Source organism: Aphis gossypii, chromosome 2 (assembly GCF_020184175.1).
Source record: "Aphis gossypii isolate Hap1 chromosome 2, ASM2018417v2, whole genome shotgun sequence".
Lineage (NCBI taxonomy): Eukaryota > Metazoa > Arthropoda > Insecta > Hemiptera > Aphididae > Aphis > Aphis gossypii.
Genome location: NC_065531.1, coordinates 60,056,937 through 60,073,567, shown reverse-complemented (window position 1 = coordinate 60,073,567; position 16,631 = coordinate 60,056,937). Strand labels below are relative to the sequence as shown.

The 16,631-nt window shown below is 27.1% G+C and overlaps 1 protein-coding gene and 1 pseudogene across 1 annotated transcript; both read left to right on the top strand.

Moving 5' to 3' along the window:
- Window positions 1–10,619: 10,619 nt before the first annotated feature.
- On the top strand, window positions 10,620–13,214 carry LOC126550003 (uncharacterized). The gene is made up of 7 exons (XM_050200703.1): window positions 10,620–10,872; window positions 11,071–11,208; window positions 11,761–11,889; window positions 11,967–12,056; window positions 12,493–12,737; window positions 12,819–12,978; window positions 13,058–13,214. The coding sequence occupies exons 1-7, from the start codon at window positions 10,758–10,760 to the stop codon at window positions 13,159–13,161; spliced, it is 981 nt and encodes a 326-aa protein (XP_050056660.1). The 5' UTR covers window positions 10,620–10,757; the 3' UTR covers window positions 13,162–13,214.
- Window positions 13,215–14,276: 1,062 nt separating this feature from the next.
- LOC126549834 (uncharacterized) lies at window positions 14,277–16,066 on the top strand (annotated as a pseudogene).
- The last annotated feature ends 565 nt before the right edge of the window (window positions 16,067–16,631 follow it).

Sequence of the window (16,631 nt, the reverse complement as noted above, 5' to 3'; positions counted from 1 at the left end):
GTGGGACTCGGTGTATCGTGCACTCTAAGCAAGATCCAGGAAATGTTTCATTGTCATAAATATTAAAATATCCTGTTACACTTTACAGTTGAATCCAACAAAAATAAATCACTAGAAATAAGATCAAGATGTATATATATATTTTTTTTATTATTAACAGATTAAATATTAAAAAATAATTATAATTAAATAAAAAAATTGTAATACTCGTATATTAATTAATAAAGACATAACATGGCGCAGTAGACGCACCAGATTCCGAAACTAGTATTAGTGTTAGTTTTTAGTTCCTGAATGGGTGACTTTTTGGAAATTGTAGCAAATAAAAAAATCAAGTAAATACCTACAATAGTTCTATTGAAATATACTTTTATATTGATTTGTTATCAAAAAAAATGTTAATTGAGTTGTTTTAAGACATTCAATACTGCTATAAACAATTTAAACAAAGAAATAAGTTTTACTTAATAATTCTTACAATTATTAGTTTTATATAAAATGTAGTAAAAAAAACTACTGATATAAATATTATTCAGTGATTTTTATTCTTAAATTTATATTTATTTAACTGTTAAAATCTTCTTTATGGAAAAAAAACAATTTTAAGTATTTTACTCGTTAATATTTTTCTAAAATAATTGACTTTATAATAATATGTATAAATATTAAATTATCATACTGAAATATTCTTTGGACATATGTTCACTATTAATGACAAAATATATGCTAAATAGACTAACATTGTATGATAAAAATGTTTGTTTCATCTGTTGCATTTTTATTTTCCATGTAATGATAATCTCTAAATTAATATTTTAGTTGCAGTATGCATATTCATCACACAAACAATTGTAAGTTTTTGTGAAGAAAAAAATGTAAGTTCCATCTTTGAAAAACTTCTTGTATACATATTGTAAAACTTATTTATACTGCAAGTTACAACATTCTTTTAAGAATATAAAATTACAAAAATAAAAAAGTGGTTATACCCATGAAGTGTCAAAAGTTTTGTATCATTATTTTATTTTATGAACTGGATAACGAATCATCTTTTAGGTCGTTTCTTCCACTCCAAACTCGAATATTCTAATATTTTCCCGAGAGTATTACAAATGTACTTTCGTCCTATGATTACCCGGAAAAAGGTATTTTCAACTTTTCCGAATAAAAAAAATGCAATTACCGTGAAAATCTATATTAAATCCGTTATTGTTACGATTTCAAATCGACATACGTATAACACTCTACAGTCTACACGTTAGTTTTTTATGGAAGTATATTCAGTGAATGTGTTTGCGTAAAAATCGTATTTCGTAGATATTTTAAAACGTTATACAAACTTTAGGCTCTAAAATATACATAAAACTATACTAATTTTACTTAAAAACCTACAAAAAATAAATACAGTTATATTATAAATAATATGTTATAATTGTGTGCTTAGATGCACGGAATTGTTATTCATACAGTCTGCTTTAAAATACTATTTAACAGTTTTTTTTTAAAAAACTTAAATAGGTTAGATATAAAATACTAAGTTACTATTATTATGATTATAGGATTTTAACTAGAATGGTCGGGGGAAAAAAATGTTACATTGAGTAGAACCGCATAATATTGAAATCGTTTAGCTATGATGAATTCAGTAAGATGCCACTTTTGACTGAATACGTTTTCGTCGTGGAGACAGTTTATATAAATGGCAGAACTCAATTCACTGTGTTTGAATATATACCATAATAGCTATAAATCTTAATGCAATGTGTTATGGCATTATTATTATTCCTTTTGGTTTATTTTAATGTATAGTTCCACGTTAGATCAAATCACTGAACATATAAGTTCCGTTCGGTAGAGACGAAATAATAGTATTAGAATATTATACTTTTGAAGTTTAAAAAAAATATATAAAAATGATTAAATTTTCTCTATTTAGACAATATTTAAACATTATATTAATATGGCTTCTCAGTTTTTGTTATCGAAATCGCGAAAATATCTCATTTCGATAAGCGAGTGCCCATCTACATGTAAGTATAATAATTATAACAATCATCAAGTATTCTCGCATAATTATAATCTTTTTTTTTTTCTTCTTAAAAAAGATTTTCACAGTAAATCCAAATGAATGAAATGTTTAAATAATAGAATCGAACATATTATGTTTGGATTCTTTGGCCATCTTCTTAAGAAATCTCATCTTTAATGTTTTTTTTTTTAATTGTCTAAATATTTTCTCTGCTTATCACTTTAGTTGGTTATTAGTAAATATCATTTATGTGACTTATATGTGTTATTTTAAAAAATCTTTCGATTAAAAAAAAAACATAATACTTTTTTTAATATATATAATTAGTATTTTAAATATTTAATCTTCAACAATTGTATCATTGTGCCTTACAGTAATACTCGGCTTATTCGAGATAACCAGTTATAACTTTTATAAAATAACCAGGAGGTTGTACGTAAATACAACAGCTGTAAACCTATGAATTCCTGTCAGATAATATATACATAATTTTTGAATGTAAAGACGCATGAAATACCTAACCTGGTATAAGATAATATGCTCATTTGGTTGCTCACACATATATTTATTTGAAAATGACGCAACGAAATACTATGTATAACAATTATAACCATTAGCTGTATATAGATCATACTATCAATATTTGAGCAGAATAATATATAATTTTTATAAAAAGTTATCATTGGATAAAAAAAAAAAAAAAACAATTATGTATTTCAAACGGCCAATGACTAAATACTAATATTTACTTTCGAAAAATGGAGTAATCTCATCTGATTTATAATATAGTGTAAAGCACACTATAAAAATAAACTATTCGTATACGTAACTTTTTTTAATATTCAATTTTATTTTTGAAAAATCAATCCAAATACGCAAATAAAAATATACAATATCGACTGATGCAATTTAAATTTGATTAACGTGTAAACCCAATTATGTATGGGTTTAGTGATTAACTGATTTAAACGCGTGTCACATGTTAAATAACCAATAAAATCAATTCACTGTAGAAATGACATTTTCGAAATTTGACTAATATTATATTAAAACTGTCGTGTCTGCCGTGTACCTTCTGATTACCATGTCTATGGTCTTTGCGATGCAGTAGGTTATCAACCCCGTGCATAAGAACAACGGCTGTTGGTGGGATCGTCCAAAATATACATTTGCACGTATGATTTTTGTTTCACGTACGATGTTTGATGAACTACGGTAAACTAATAATTACAGACTCACAAGTTTACATAACATATCCATGTATGTACACAATAGTATTCGCTGCACTCGAAAGTTTCGAAATAAAAATAACGTCGGGGATATTCGATTATAGCAACGTACCGTTAACGTAAGTTTGTAAATACCAAATATTGTAAGAACACAATAAAACTCCATAGTTTGTATTTTTGTTTACATTTCATCAGTAGATGGTATGAAAATATTGATGTCTTAATTTTTTCGACACGTGCTTACGTATATTATAATATCATACGCGACGTGTGAATCGTTTATTCGGTGTATTTTTGAACGCGGTGACTGATATAATTTCACAAGACACGCTTTTCCCGGGTGTGAAAAATGGCGTGCGCGAAATTCAGTGGCACATAATATATTGTGGTCGAGGCGTGTGGGACGAGATTTAATTCAAAAACAAAGACCATAGAAGGTCTTTTTTCATCGGTCCAAAAAAAAACAAAAAAAAAATTACCATCTGCATTTCGGGAAATGACGGCCGACCGCCCGGCTGGCGCGTGTAGCTAGAAAATACCAGCGTGCTTGTGTGTGTACATGTGTGTGTGTGTGGGCACACATCGTGTGCGTTGTATATTAATCCGTTTTCGGAATAAAACTGTCAAGTCCTACACATAACGCTCTGGTTTCGGGTGCGAGTGGCAGTGGTGAGAGGGAGTAAACGTGTCCGCATCAATAAAATTTTAGTGTGACAACCCCGCGGTGAATCGTTAATTTCCATCCACCACATACAAAATGTTCTAGTCGCGTAAGTCAATAAATTCATACGCACGCACACACACGCTATGTGCATCATTCGTTTCTGTATTTCTGTCGCGCGAACGTGACAAAATCAATGTCCACCCGTCAGGGAACGAAAACCGAACGCGACTACACGAGTCCGAAATTACGATATTATGAAATGCATTATTTTAATGATAATATAATATTGTTATTATACTATATATACCAATATGTAATAATAATAATACGACGTTAATCTTATAATAACGGCTTTATAAATAGTACAATTATTATTGATACGAATAGAAATCGGAAATACGAGTACGGCCATTGGGCGTAGGTACGTATTAAATTAAAAAAAAAAAACAAACAAATTATTATATTAAACGTTTATTTAAATTTTGATATCCGAAAATCGAGTAGTCGTCTGTTTTGTCGTTTTTAAATTCATTATTAATTTGTATTTATTTTTCTTTTATTTATGCCAGATTTTTAGTTGCATAAATTAATATACTTTTATCAAACGCTGATCAAAGTCTTTAGATCCTTTAATTATTTTTATAAAACAAGGACCGTGTCCGTAGCTAATTTAAGTTATATCTATTCAACGAACCAGGCATTTTAAGAAAATATATATACATAATATTATAATATAGTGACTTAAACGATATTTTTCAAATAACAATTCAATAAAAATTAATCACGAGTTTTATTTTTGAAATTGTGTGGGACTGTACGACCGAATGCTGCTCGTTCTATTGTTGTACCTATACTATAATATTATTATTGCCAAGCGTTTATTTTCTCTTCTTCGTATGGGAGGAAAATCTAATATTATAATATTATGTGTTGTGACGGTTTTATTGTAACATCGATTTTTCGTCCTACCAATATATTGCGTTTCATTGATCGACGTAGGTCATGTAATAATTTAAATGCGACGTATATAATATATGTATGCGCACTGCAGCACACTCGCACATATTTTATGTGGGTTGTTGAAAGCGTGTTGTTTGCGTATATTGTGTATACTGTGTGTAATTTAGTCGATGTCGTTGAATACATATGCAATATATAATATAATATCGTAATATAGCAATATAGGAGGTCGGTGGAACGTCGTAAGTCACACTAGTTGCTCGTCGGCTGCTGCATTACACCGTAGGTCACAGGTATAAATTATATTACAGTTGTAGCTACGGCTGCAGTGGTATGCGCGAGATTATTGCTTTTTCTATTCAGAATGATATTTATCAGTTTCGGAAAACTACTATGTTTGGAGAATTGGTATGGGTTAACGTCGACTCGACCATGGACATAAATCAAACAGACAATATTGTAGTGGAATTTAAAAAAAAAAAAATGTTTTCCATAATATTCTCATTCAGAGTTTTCTAGACGTTTGTCACCTATTTCAAGTGTTAAAATTTATCTACTCGAAAGCGTGAGTGCATGCATGACTTACGAAAACGGATATCGAAGGTAATAATATATTATTTGGAGTGTGATCAATGCACATTCATTTTCACAATATAATTTTTCTATAGTTGGATAAATATTTACGTTATATCAGTGAGACTTATTTCAGAGAGGATAAACTCCCAATATCATCCAATAAATGTTTAATGGGTTAGTGAATAATATAAAAAAAATTATGTTTTATAGAAATAAAAATTAGAAATAATTTTGTTTATAATCAAAAATGTCATATTTAAAAATGTTATTATATGTTAAATTTTGTTATATATTTTTTTAAATTTGTAATAAGGTCCACATGTACATATTTCAATGTTTTTAAAATATATATTCTTTTGAAAAATCTTAAACACTCGACGGATTTTTGTATCGCGAAAGTATACAAAAAAAGTTTTGCAGGAATTGTAATTTTCTATGAAAATGTTACGTGTTAGTGCGTTAGTGCCGCCATAAATCTGTACCTACCGTCACCTGTATTGAACATGGCGATATTGTTGAGTACATTATAAATATATATGCAAATTAATTCTTAGAGTTTGGTGTTTGAACTTTTTCACCAGATAAATTCAACTAAAATAAAATAATAATAAAGTTAAAAACGATTTCTGGTTTATTTTATATTACTACTACAAATTATTTCGACTAGAAAGTCTGCGTATTAATATTCTAATGGTTATAATATTTTGTTTCGCAAATAAAACTTTTAGTCAGACTTCCGAAAACGATAATAATAATTATTATTGTTTTATGCAAAATTCGATATTGTGTTATTACAATACGATAACGACGATCGTCTCGTTCGTGGCATTAAACAAAAACAAACAAAAACATAATCCTAACTATGCCTCACTATGGTGGTCAATTCTGCAGTTTATGTCGTATATTACACTTGAGTACGTATTATATAAAAAACCGTGTTTTATAGTATATTAGTCGATTATAACTTATGCGATGCTTAAAAAAAAAATGGCATCAACAAACTCCACTCCTAAACCTATAATATTGTAAATTAATTTTTCAACATATGCACTTAAAATGATTATATTTAAATCATGTATTTCTCAGAGTGGTGTATAATGTGTATATTTGCGTATTGTTTTAGTCGTTTTACTTACCATGGCGCAATGATGTTTTATGTATTTATTTATTTTATTTTATAATTTTTATTCGTATCATCAAAAGACTGCGGGTGTTTTGTTACTACGCGTATGCCACTGTAAACATAATGAAAAAATATTACGGTTTCCATTGGATTTGTTCATTCACTGAAAATAAATAAATTGTACCAGCGCGAGTATAAAAGAACAACGTGGGATTAAACAATATTATAACAATGCAGTAATCTAATTTCGCGTTACCGAATATCATAAATGTATGATAATATGTATTTATTTAAATCTTAGTTTTTGCGGGATTTCATCGTAATAACGATGAAATATTGTTGTGGCGTGACCATAAAGAAAAAAAAGAATGGAGAGACACCCAGGGGTTTACGGATGCAGTTCTGTATCATTGTTGTTCAAACAAGGTGTTCGTGAGTTTAGAATACATATTTATATACATATATATTATATATATATATATATACAATAACAATAATAATAATAATAATATGATCTACCGGTGTGGGTTTAATAATATCATTACACTACGAACGGTTTTGGTATGAAAAACAGTCGGTTTTAAACTATATATTATACCCAAACCTACGCAGTGAATTCTCGACAAACGGTGACACGATTCCTTTCATCCTTTGTTTGATTATCGATCGAATATATCATTGCCTCGTGCTTGAAAATATTAATAATGCATTCTGTTTCAAGTTGAAAAACATTTTAAGACGTTTATTGTATCGTTTTTTTTTTTTCATGTATCACTTGTTGTCCCTATATAATTGTTTATGGAGAAAAACCCAACTTCTTTTTATTATAATATCGCCGGTGACTTGTTCGCATAATGTGATGCATTATTAAACGGTTCTGCTTTTAAAAACTCGTTTGCTCAAACATAAAATCAAACAATTAGCTATCTAGGAAAAATATAATAATATCGCACATTTAATTGTTTTGACTTTTACGTTATATAACAAGATTTAATCAAGCCGTACTACTTATCGACATGGAAATTATTATATTTGGTTTATCAGAATACAATTAAATATTCATTAGTCATTTCAATCCGTGAATAATAATACGCAGTAAACAAAGTGTTTACACGTAACTAGCGAACTGTCGAAATGTGTTTTTACGAAAATGAATGATTTGTTATTCATAATATTCATCGTAAAGCGGCTTTGGATTAATATATACTTTTTTTCGCTTTTAAGACTAAAACGGAAGTATTAAAAAACGTTTTTTGGCGTACAAGTCGATTCGTCTTGGGGATGTTAAGTAATAATTTATTAACGCTTGCCCGTCGACGACGTGACGTGCATTTTAAAATTTTTTCTATGCTATTTCCTCTACACGGACATTGGCAGTACGGACGTAAAAAAAAATAAATACTTATATATATATACAAAAAAATATCGCTACAAAATTATCACGGTATTTGCTTTGTAATTATTACCAGCCAGGTTTCAGTATATATGTATACACACTGTAAAATGTTATAGTAAGTAAGTTAGAAAAACGGGACGCCTGCTTTTGTTATTTTTGTTTAATTTTTGTCAGTATGGCGGCGATTTATTAATACCATTACATTAATAAACTTTTCGATAACTTTAACCCCTTACGCCACTACTCGTCCTCCTACCGTCCACCGAACCCTCAGTTCACCGTTAGGCCATAAGCAACAATGGCTAAAAGTTTTATTTCTCGACCACGGTAGCAGTGGCGGTGGTGGTACGTTAATTAAATTAAAACGCTAAGTTTTCCACGAGCACATTTTTATTATTATTTTTTTTATATCTACGCTTGGTAATGGTGCGATTATGACTGGATCGTTTACGTTAATTAGATAAAAAATAATATTTTTTGTATATATATATATATATATATTTATGTGTGTATTAAAAAAAAAAAAAATGCTTGCCTTATTGTAGAATATCGCATTTGTTTTTCATTTTTACACTTTGCACGTATTTCATATTTCTTCGATAAATATTTGATTATTATTTTTTTTTTTTTTTAATAACAATTAAATATAATTATCAACACAATATAAATAATCACTCATTAGTAGGCCAAAATTATGTATTGGACTTTTTTTATCAGATATTTAGAATTAGTCCAAAACAAGATTTCAAAATGTGAAATAGTACACTGTGCTCTGTAGTGTGTGTTTAATATCAATTTTTAATGATTGTCACAAATAATAATATTTTAATATTATCTTAAAAGAAGTAGTAACATCAACTATCAAATAATTAATGCAAACTTAAGTACCAATAATGTTAGTAATACTGTATTATTTTTATTTTTTGTTTATTGTAATTTTTTACTATAACTGAAAAATGTTGTACGGCGCCATAGATAGGCAATTTAGGTGCTCTAAATTACAAAGAATATAAATCACGCAAGTAACAACCGATAATATATTAACAGCGTTAAAACTTTAAATATTCTGTTAAGCGATGGAGAAAAATACTTATAATGTTAAATACAGAACAATAACATTTGTTTTCTAATGTAAAATATATATTATAATGGTGATGTGTAGGTTAGACTATGTGTATTAAAAAATGGCATTTAAAATAGTAATTTGATACAGTATCAATGAATTATATTTCCAATTGTGTGAGTATTGTTATCAAATTTATTTTGGTTAATATAATATTTTAATTTGTAGATCTGTTGAAAATTAATCATTTGAAAAGAAAATGTATGCAATCTCGTTACACAAATAAATCCTATTCTTACTTTGTAAAAGTCAAAAACTTAATATATTTTATTTTTAAATAATCTATTTATTATGTAATGTAAATTAAGGCAATTTGGAAAATTTTCAAAAGTAATCCCTATGTGCAAAGAGAAGATGTTGAAGTCTATGAGATGTTTGTTTTAAGTCTCTAATGTGACGACACGCTGTAATATCTATGTTCGGCCTCATGGATGTTTATAAAATAAAATTTAATAGTGATATCTATAAAACATCGCGGCTGAGTGGTGTCCGAGAAATCACAATGTAATGTTACATAGAAGTTACAATTGTGACATGTAAAACATGCATATGGGTAAAATGGGTTTTGAAATCTATAAATAAATAGTGAGATCTCATAGTTATCACATATTTATCTACTGGAGAATATATATTTATTGTTATAATAATTATATTATTCATACTAAATAATCTGTTTAGTGTTATAATATAGTTATTATTGTACTATTTTTCCCGCGTCTAGAGTTCTAGACTGTCATTCACGCGCGCACGCTGTTTTTCACATGTTTTTTAAATGTGTTGCTGATATTACCTACCGTACTCGTTTATTAAAGTTGTTTAAATTGTACTGTTAATTGAACTGTGATATATTGTGAGATGTCTTCAAAACAGGTAATTATTTTATGATTAAATAAACAATTATTTATATTTAATGCTAAATTAGCGACATAGTGCTAATATATTAAACATTTTTGACCAGATTATTAGATAAGTACCTACCTTTAATATTATGAAGATATTAATGTGTTTATACGATTTTATCCAACTAAAAATTATTTAAATACCTATACCTAATATTAACATCTATGATACTTTTTAGGGTTATTAATAATAAATTAGATTGTGTTAGTTTATTACAAATTACTGTTTTAAATTTAAGAACAAATTGTACAATTATGTATATCAATTAAGTGCCTACCACTGCAATAAAAAAAAATAATAATAATAAAATATAATTTGTTTACTAATATTAATGCTATACTTCTGCATAATTTTGTAAATATGAGTTTTTTTAGTAGGCAACTAATGATTAATGTCTATCAAATAGACATAATCAAATTAGGTATCATTTTTATAAATAAAGTCTATACTCATATAATATTGAAGATTTTAGTTGACACAAAAAATGAAAAATTTGTGATTTTATTGGGTAATATAATAATTAATATTATATATAATATGTTATTTGTAACTAAAATATATTGACCATCATTTTATTTTATTTTTTATTTAAAACTACAAAAAAAGTTTTAGTTTTGTGTTCATACAAAAAGATAAATGTACAATATGATTAGTACCTATAACTACTATAATTGTTATTTAGTGGGTTGTTGGTTATTTTAATGATGAAAACAAGTATTCTGTCATCCCATATAATTGGCTCATTGAATGTGGTTCAATGTGGATATCGAGATGGCCAAAAACTGGCAATGTTACAACCATGATAACTGAATATGCTGACACAGAAAACAATTGGCCAACGTATCCTGTAAAGATAGTGTCACAGTTTTACAGTAAGAAAAATTTATTTACATAAATAATTTTTAATAATTTTGAGATTTTAGAAAATTAGAAGTAAATCCAGAGATTAAAATATAATTGTTTCGTTTAAAATCCTACCTAATTATTTTCTACCATATAATGGGGTAACTTTGATTTAAAAATGTTTTATTTAATCAATACCCAGTGTTGTGTATTTTATATTTATTTAGACACGTATGACGATGCTGCTGTAAAGGAAAAAGAAATATTTCTATCAGCTTCAGCCTCGGAGTCTGAATGTGGTGGAAGTTACAGGCCACTTAAAAAGCAAAAAACTACTAATAATACTCAATATGAAAGTGACAGCAGTAAGTTTCTAACTGAATTACAAAATATGTATTAACGATAAGTATGAACTAACTAATGAAACAATTTTTATTAGTTATTAGCTTATTACCATAGATATTAAAAAAATATGCTGTAATAAGTATACTTCCTACCTATTTGAAATTTGAGGGTTTCTACCAGTTACTGAGATAGGTTATAATTGTTGATGAGTTGATCATTTTTTCATGTTTTATTAAATTGTTATTAAATCACATTTATATTGATATAATGTAGGTAGATATGTTTAAACTTTAATTATAATTGTATTGACAAACAATAATAGACATAAATTATAAATTATTTAAAGACAGGAATAATCTATAAAAAATATAGGGTGTTGAATAAAAAAATTAATTACTCATTAGTCACTTATAATAAAGAATGATCTAAACATTTAATTTAATTCAGACGTTTTAAATCTTTGCTTTCATATTTAAATATTGCCCTGTTAAAAATATTGAATCAGTTAAATATACCTACTTATAGGCTACTTATATTATTGTAGTATGCTCATTTGTACTTTTTTATTTTAGCAAGCAGCAGTACTTCTTTAACTCCAATAAAAATAAAAACACCTGAAAAAAAAAATAGTAACAATCTCTTTGCAAACTTGAATGTAAGGTCTTCTAAAAGTCCAGAAAATTTCATTCAAACCATATCTAGTATGTATCAAAATTAATAATATTCATTTGTATCCGATTTATGTTATAATAAAATAATTTTAAATTGTAAATTGTAGGTGCTATAAGTGGCTGTTATGACCTGCAAGAAGAACAAAGTACCGAATTTATGCCACTGCAGGAATCGGAGAATGATTGTGTATTGTCATGTATGTAACTATTGTCTATTTATAACGTATCAATGTTCATAAAGAGTACATTTTTTAAATCTCCCATTGTCAATTCTTGTTTACAATACAAAATTATAAAATTAATTTTAATTCATCTACTATTAGTTAATTAATTATGTTTTTTAACATTGATAATTGTATAACAATATGATAATATTTTTTTTTAATTCTTAAATTTTACATATAATTAAATTATAATTCACCTACATTCTTTTAAAATGTATTCTAATTATTATTAATCTATCTTAATTTTAATTTTTTATTTAACTACCTATCTATTTTTGAATTTTTACAAAAAAAAGAAAACCTTTAATAAAAGAAGTACGTTTGACTTTGTAAAACCACACTTCCAAATACTAAGCAAACATAATTTGTATTAGTTTCCTATTTATCTATATTATTTTCTTTTTTACAGTTGATCAAATTCCCAATGAACTCAAAAATCAGATGGGTATTTTGATAGAAAAAATTTCAACAACTCTGACCTATGTGAAAAGAATTGATGCACGGTTAGACTTGTTGGAATCAAAATTTAATTCTGAGTCCTTATTAGGAACGACAGAAAATGATTTTTTCAGCTCAATACCTATAAAAACTGTAGAAGGTCTTGAAGAAATAGAGGTTAAAATTAAAACAAATGTCGATTTTGAAAAAAAAGTGGTGAGTACATATTATATTTTTTATTAATTATTAATTTAGGTATAGTATAATTTTATACTTGAATTGCAATTAATATTATAGGTTACTTGTGTGATTCAAATTGGGGGATTGAATGTACACAATTTTATTAAAAGAGTCTTAGCCAGATTTTTTACAAATGAATTAGCAACCAAGTATTCGTGGTCAGGTTATAGGAACAACAACAAGTTGGAAACCTTAGAAATTATAAAAATTATAAAAGGTAATTGTAGTTTTTGTACATGTATTATATTATCTTGAATGTCTGTGTACAGTGTAATATATCTAGTGACAAATTTCAGGTGTGTGCATGAAGACATTTAACGGAACAGACATTGATTTTGAAACTCACACAAAGAATTGGTTTAGGCATGCTAGCTTGCGTCTATCTCGTGAAAAAAAATGATTTAGTTTTTTTATACTTTATTATCTAATATATGCTTTTTTTATAATTATTTTATTTACCTATTTAATTAAAAAACAATTTTAACGTTGGTGTAAAAAGTATAAACACATTATTTCATAAAAAAATAAAAAATAAAGTACCTACTCATTTATATCAGACTGCATATTTTTATTAAACGTACCTTATCATTAATTTTTTTATTATTATTATAAAGGTTAGAAAAAAAAAAAATTTTACCTCATTATCTAGAAGACATTTATTAAGATGTGTACAAAATGAAATTACTGACCAGCTATCAAGTTCAACAAGTCTTCAAATAATGGAACCTCAAGTGCAAGCCAATCCAACACCTACAAGTCAACTAAATGTTCCTTTAAACTTAACTTTGAATAATATTTTACAACCGTTAGATCAACAATTGTCAACAATCCTAATATAGTTAGTACCGAAGATATTTTTGATGATTCTATTTTATTGAATTGTGAAAAAATTGAAAAAACTTCCTTAAATGTAAAACTATGTAAATGGATAGTTAATTTTCATGTTTCACATAACTGTGTAAATGCTCTCTTATTAATTTTAAGATCAGAAGGCCTTGATCTCCCCAAAGATACTCGAACTTTAATAAAAACTCCTAAAACAAAAGATCATACTGTTATAAGTATTCATCCAGGATTGTATATACATCTTGGTATAGAATTTATGTTGTCTAAATTAATAACTGCACACCTGGAACATTTTAAAAATGACCAAATACAACTAGGAATGAATGTCGATGGTTTACCTCTAACATCAAGTTCGAAATCAAGTCTTTGGCCCATTCTTATATCTTTTGTTAATATACAAAGTTTATCACAAATTGTAATTCCAGTAGGACTGTACCACGGAAAGTACAAAAAGCCAACATCAAGTAATGATTATCTAAGACCGTTTATAGATGAGATGAAACACATTTTATCAACTGGTATAACTGTTAATAATAAACATTTTCAATTTAAGTTAGTTCAGGTTGTATGTGACGCCCCGGCAAAAGCTTTTGTTTTAAACGTTAAAGCCATAATGCATACCATGGATGTAACTCGTGTACAGTTGAAGGAGATTTTATTCATAATCGAATGGCTTATTTAGATATTAATGCACCTTTAAGAACCGATCAGTCATTTCGTACAAAAATAGATGAATTTTATCATAAAGATGTAAGCCCACTTGAAAACCTGCCTATTGATATAACTTCTTCTGTTGTGTGTGGAATATATGCATAATATTTGTCTGGGTGTGATGAAAAGGTTATTGGCATTTTGGGTAAGAGGTAAAAAACCAGTGCGTCTTGACAATCCTGAAGCTATTTCTAATGAATTAAATAAATTAAAATCATTTTTTCCTGTTGAGTTTAATCGTTTACCAAGGACTTTAGAAGAATTCGAGCACTGGAAAGCTAGTGAATTTAGAACATTTCTTATTTATACAGGGCCTCTTGTCTTAAAAGGACGATTAAAAAACTCTTTTTATAAACATTTTATGCTTCTAAGTTGTGCTATAAGATTGCTAATTTCTATTAAAACTGCATATACCTATAATAATGTTGCTAAAATGTTATTAAGACAATTTGTACAAGAATATGCTGTACTTTACGGTAAAGAATATGTAGGTTACAATGTGCATGGCCTAATTCATATCAATGATTTTGTGTTACTGCATGGAAATTTGGATGCTTTTTCTGCATTTAAGTATGAAAATTATTTACAGTTTGTAAAACATAGTTGCAAAAATTCTAGATATCCTCTTCAGGATACATATAATCGAGTAATAGAACAAATCAATACTATATCAACTTCTACTATAAAAAAATATCCTTTACTCAAAAATGAAATAGATTATGATCCTTCAGTAAATAATTCAATTAATGAAACACTTTATAAAGAAATTATTTTAGAAAATTTTACAATAAATATAAGTAATTCAAAAGATAATTTAATTTGCACAAAAGATCATGGTATAGTAAAAGTTATCAATATAATTAAATTTTTAAATGGTAACATTAAAATTAAAGTTTTGAAGTATAATACATCTACTGTGTTTCAAAATCCCATTTCGTCAGATACTATAAAAATATTTTATACTCACGAAATTATTCCAAGGCCACCTTTAATTTTAATTGATGTAGAATCTATAGAATATAAGTGTTTCTCATTTCCAATAAATGACCAAAAGTCAATAGTATTAGCATTACTGCATTCTACATAGGTAATTGCTATTTCAATTATAAAAATTTAAGTTACACAATACAATACTTTTTATCACTTAATATGTAAGTTTTTTTTTGTAATATTCGATTTGAAATTAGAATAGGTAGGTATGCTATACATTCAGTTAAAATTCAATACGTATTATATTCTTGTTAATAAAGATTTCATTAGTTTTTGTATACCTACCTACCTACCTACTTTATTTTATTCGTATGCTTACACATTGATTATTAATTATACATTTGAATTATTTTCTCTAAATTATATGATGGAAATTTAATTTTATGTTACTTGTTATTATATATTATGTTATTTTTAAGACTAAAATGTATATCAAATTTAAATAAAAGTTTTAATTTTTATGTTTCTATCAATTGTATAGTAGGTAATTTATTTTCTAAGTTTTCAAGTTAAAAATAATTACTTTGTATTTTTGTTTAAAATATAGTTTTAAACTGTTATATTAGATTGGTAGGTACCTCCTACTTACTTAATGTCTTAATAACAAGTCATTTGAATAGCTTAATACTTTATAGTATTTATATATACTATATATATGTATTATATATTATGAACCGTATATTATTATATAAACCATATTATAAACCCATAAAAATTTTAAATTAGTATCATTGTGGTCAAAAAGAGGAGGGGTATAGGCCCCTTACTTAATATTAAACTAAACAAATTGCAATTTAATTGTTTAATATAATTATTTAAGGCAGAAATGTAAAAAAGTAATTATAATTTATAATAGTATTTTGCAATGGTTAATATAGGTATCTACTTACCATGTAGGTAACGAACAAGTGATTATTAAAATATTTTAAATACACCATATTATTACATTAAAATCATCTCAGTAGCGTGTCCCGATAGGTTAGGCGTAGGTCCATTTAGGTAGGGGTGTCAGGTTCGAATCTCTCTCGGGATTGTTGTCCTTAATTGAGTACAATGATTATTTTTTTCTTTTTTTCCTAGACATTTTACTTTGTATGTGTACTCTATGCGATATCAGTGGGATGAAAATGTGTAGTCACATGTATCTTAAACTGGTAGCGCATGAAAGTTACAATGTGACGTAACATAAACCATTATTTTGCAACATCGCATGCACTGTCTTCACAAGATTGGGCATTAAGCGTCTCTGGGTTATCTAAGTGACGTCTCTGAGCGCAAATATCGAACTGCACATGTCTCAGTGTGACTTCTATGTTATTGCTA

Bases quoted from the DNA above. Each gene is read 5' to 3' on its own strand.
- LOC126550003 (XM_050200703.1), top strand. From the start codon at position 10,758: ATGTGGATATCGAGATGGCCAAAAACTGGCAATGTTACAACCATGATA. The intron at 11,209-11,760 runs GTAAGTTTCTAA...TTTTTATTTTAG, and splicing joins TCAATATGAAAGTGACAGCA to CAAGCAGCAGTACTTCTTTA. The intron at 12,979-13,057 runs GTAATTGTAGTT...GACAAATTTCAG, and splicing joins AATTATAAAAATTATAAAAG to GTGTGTGCATGAAGACATTT.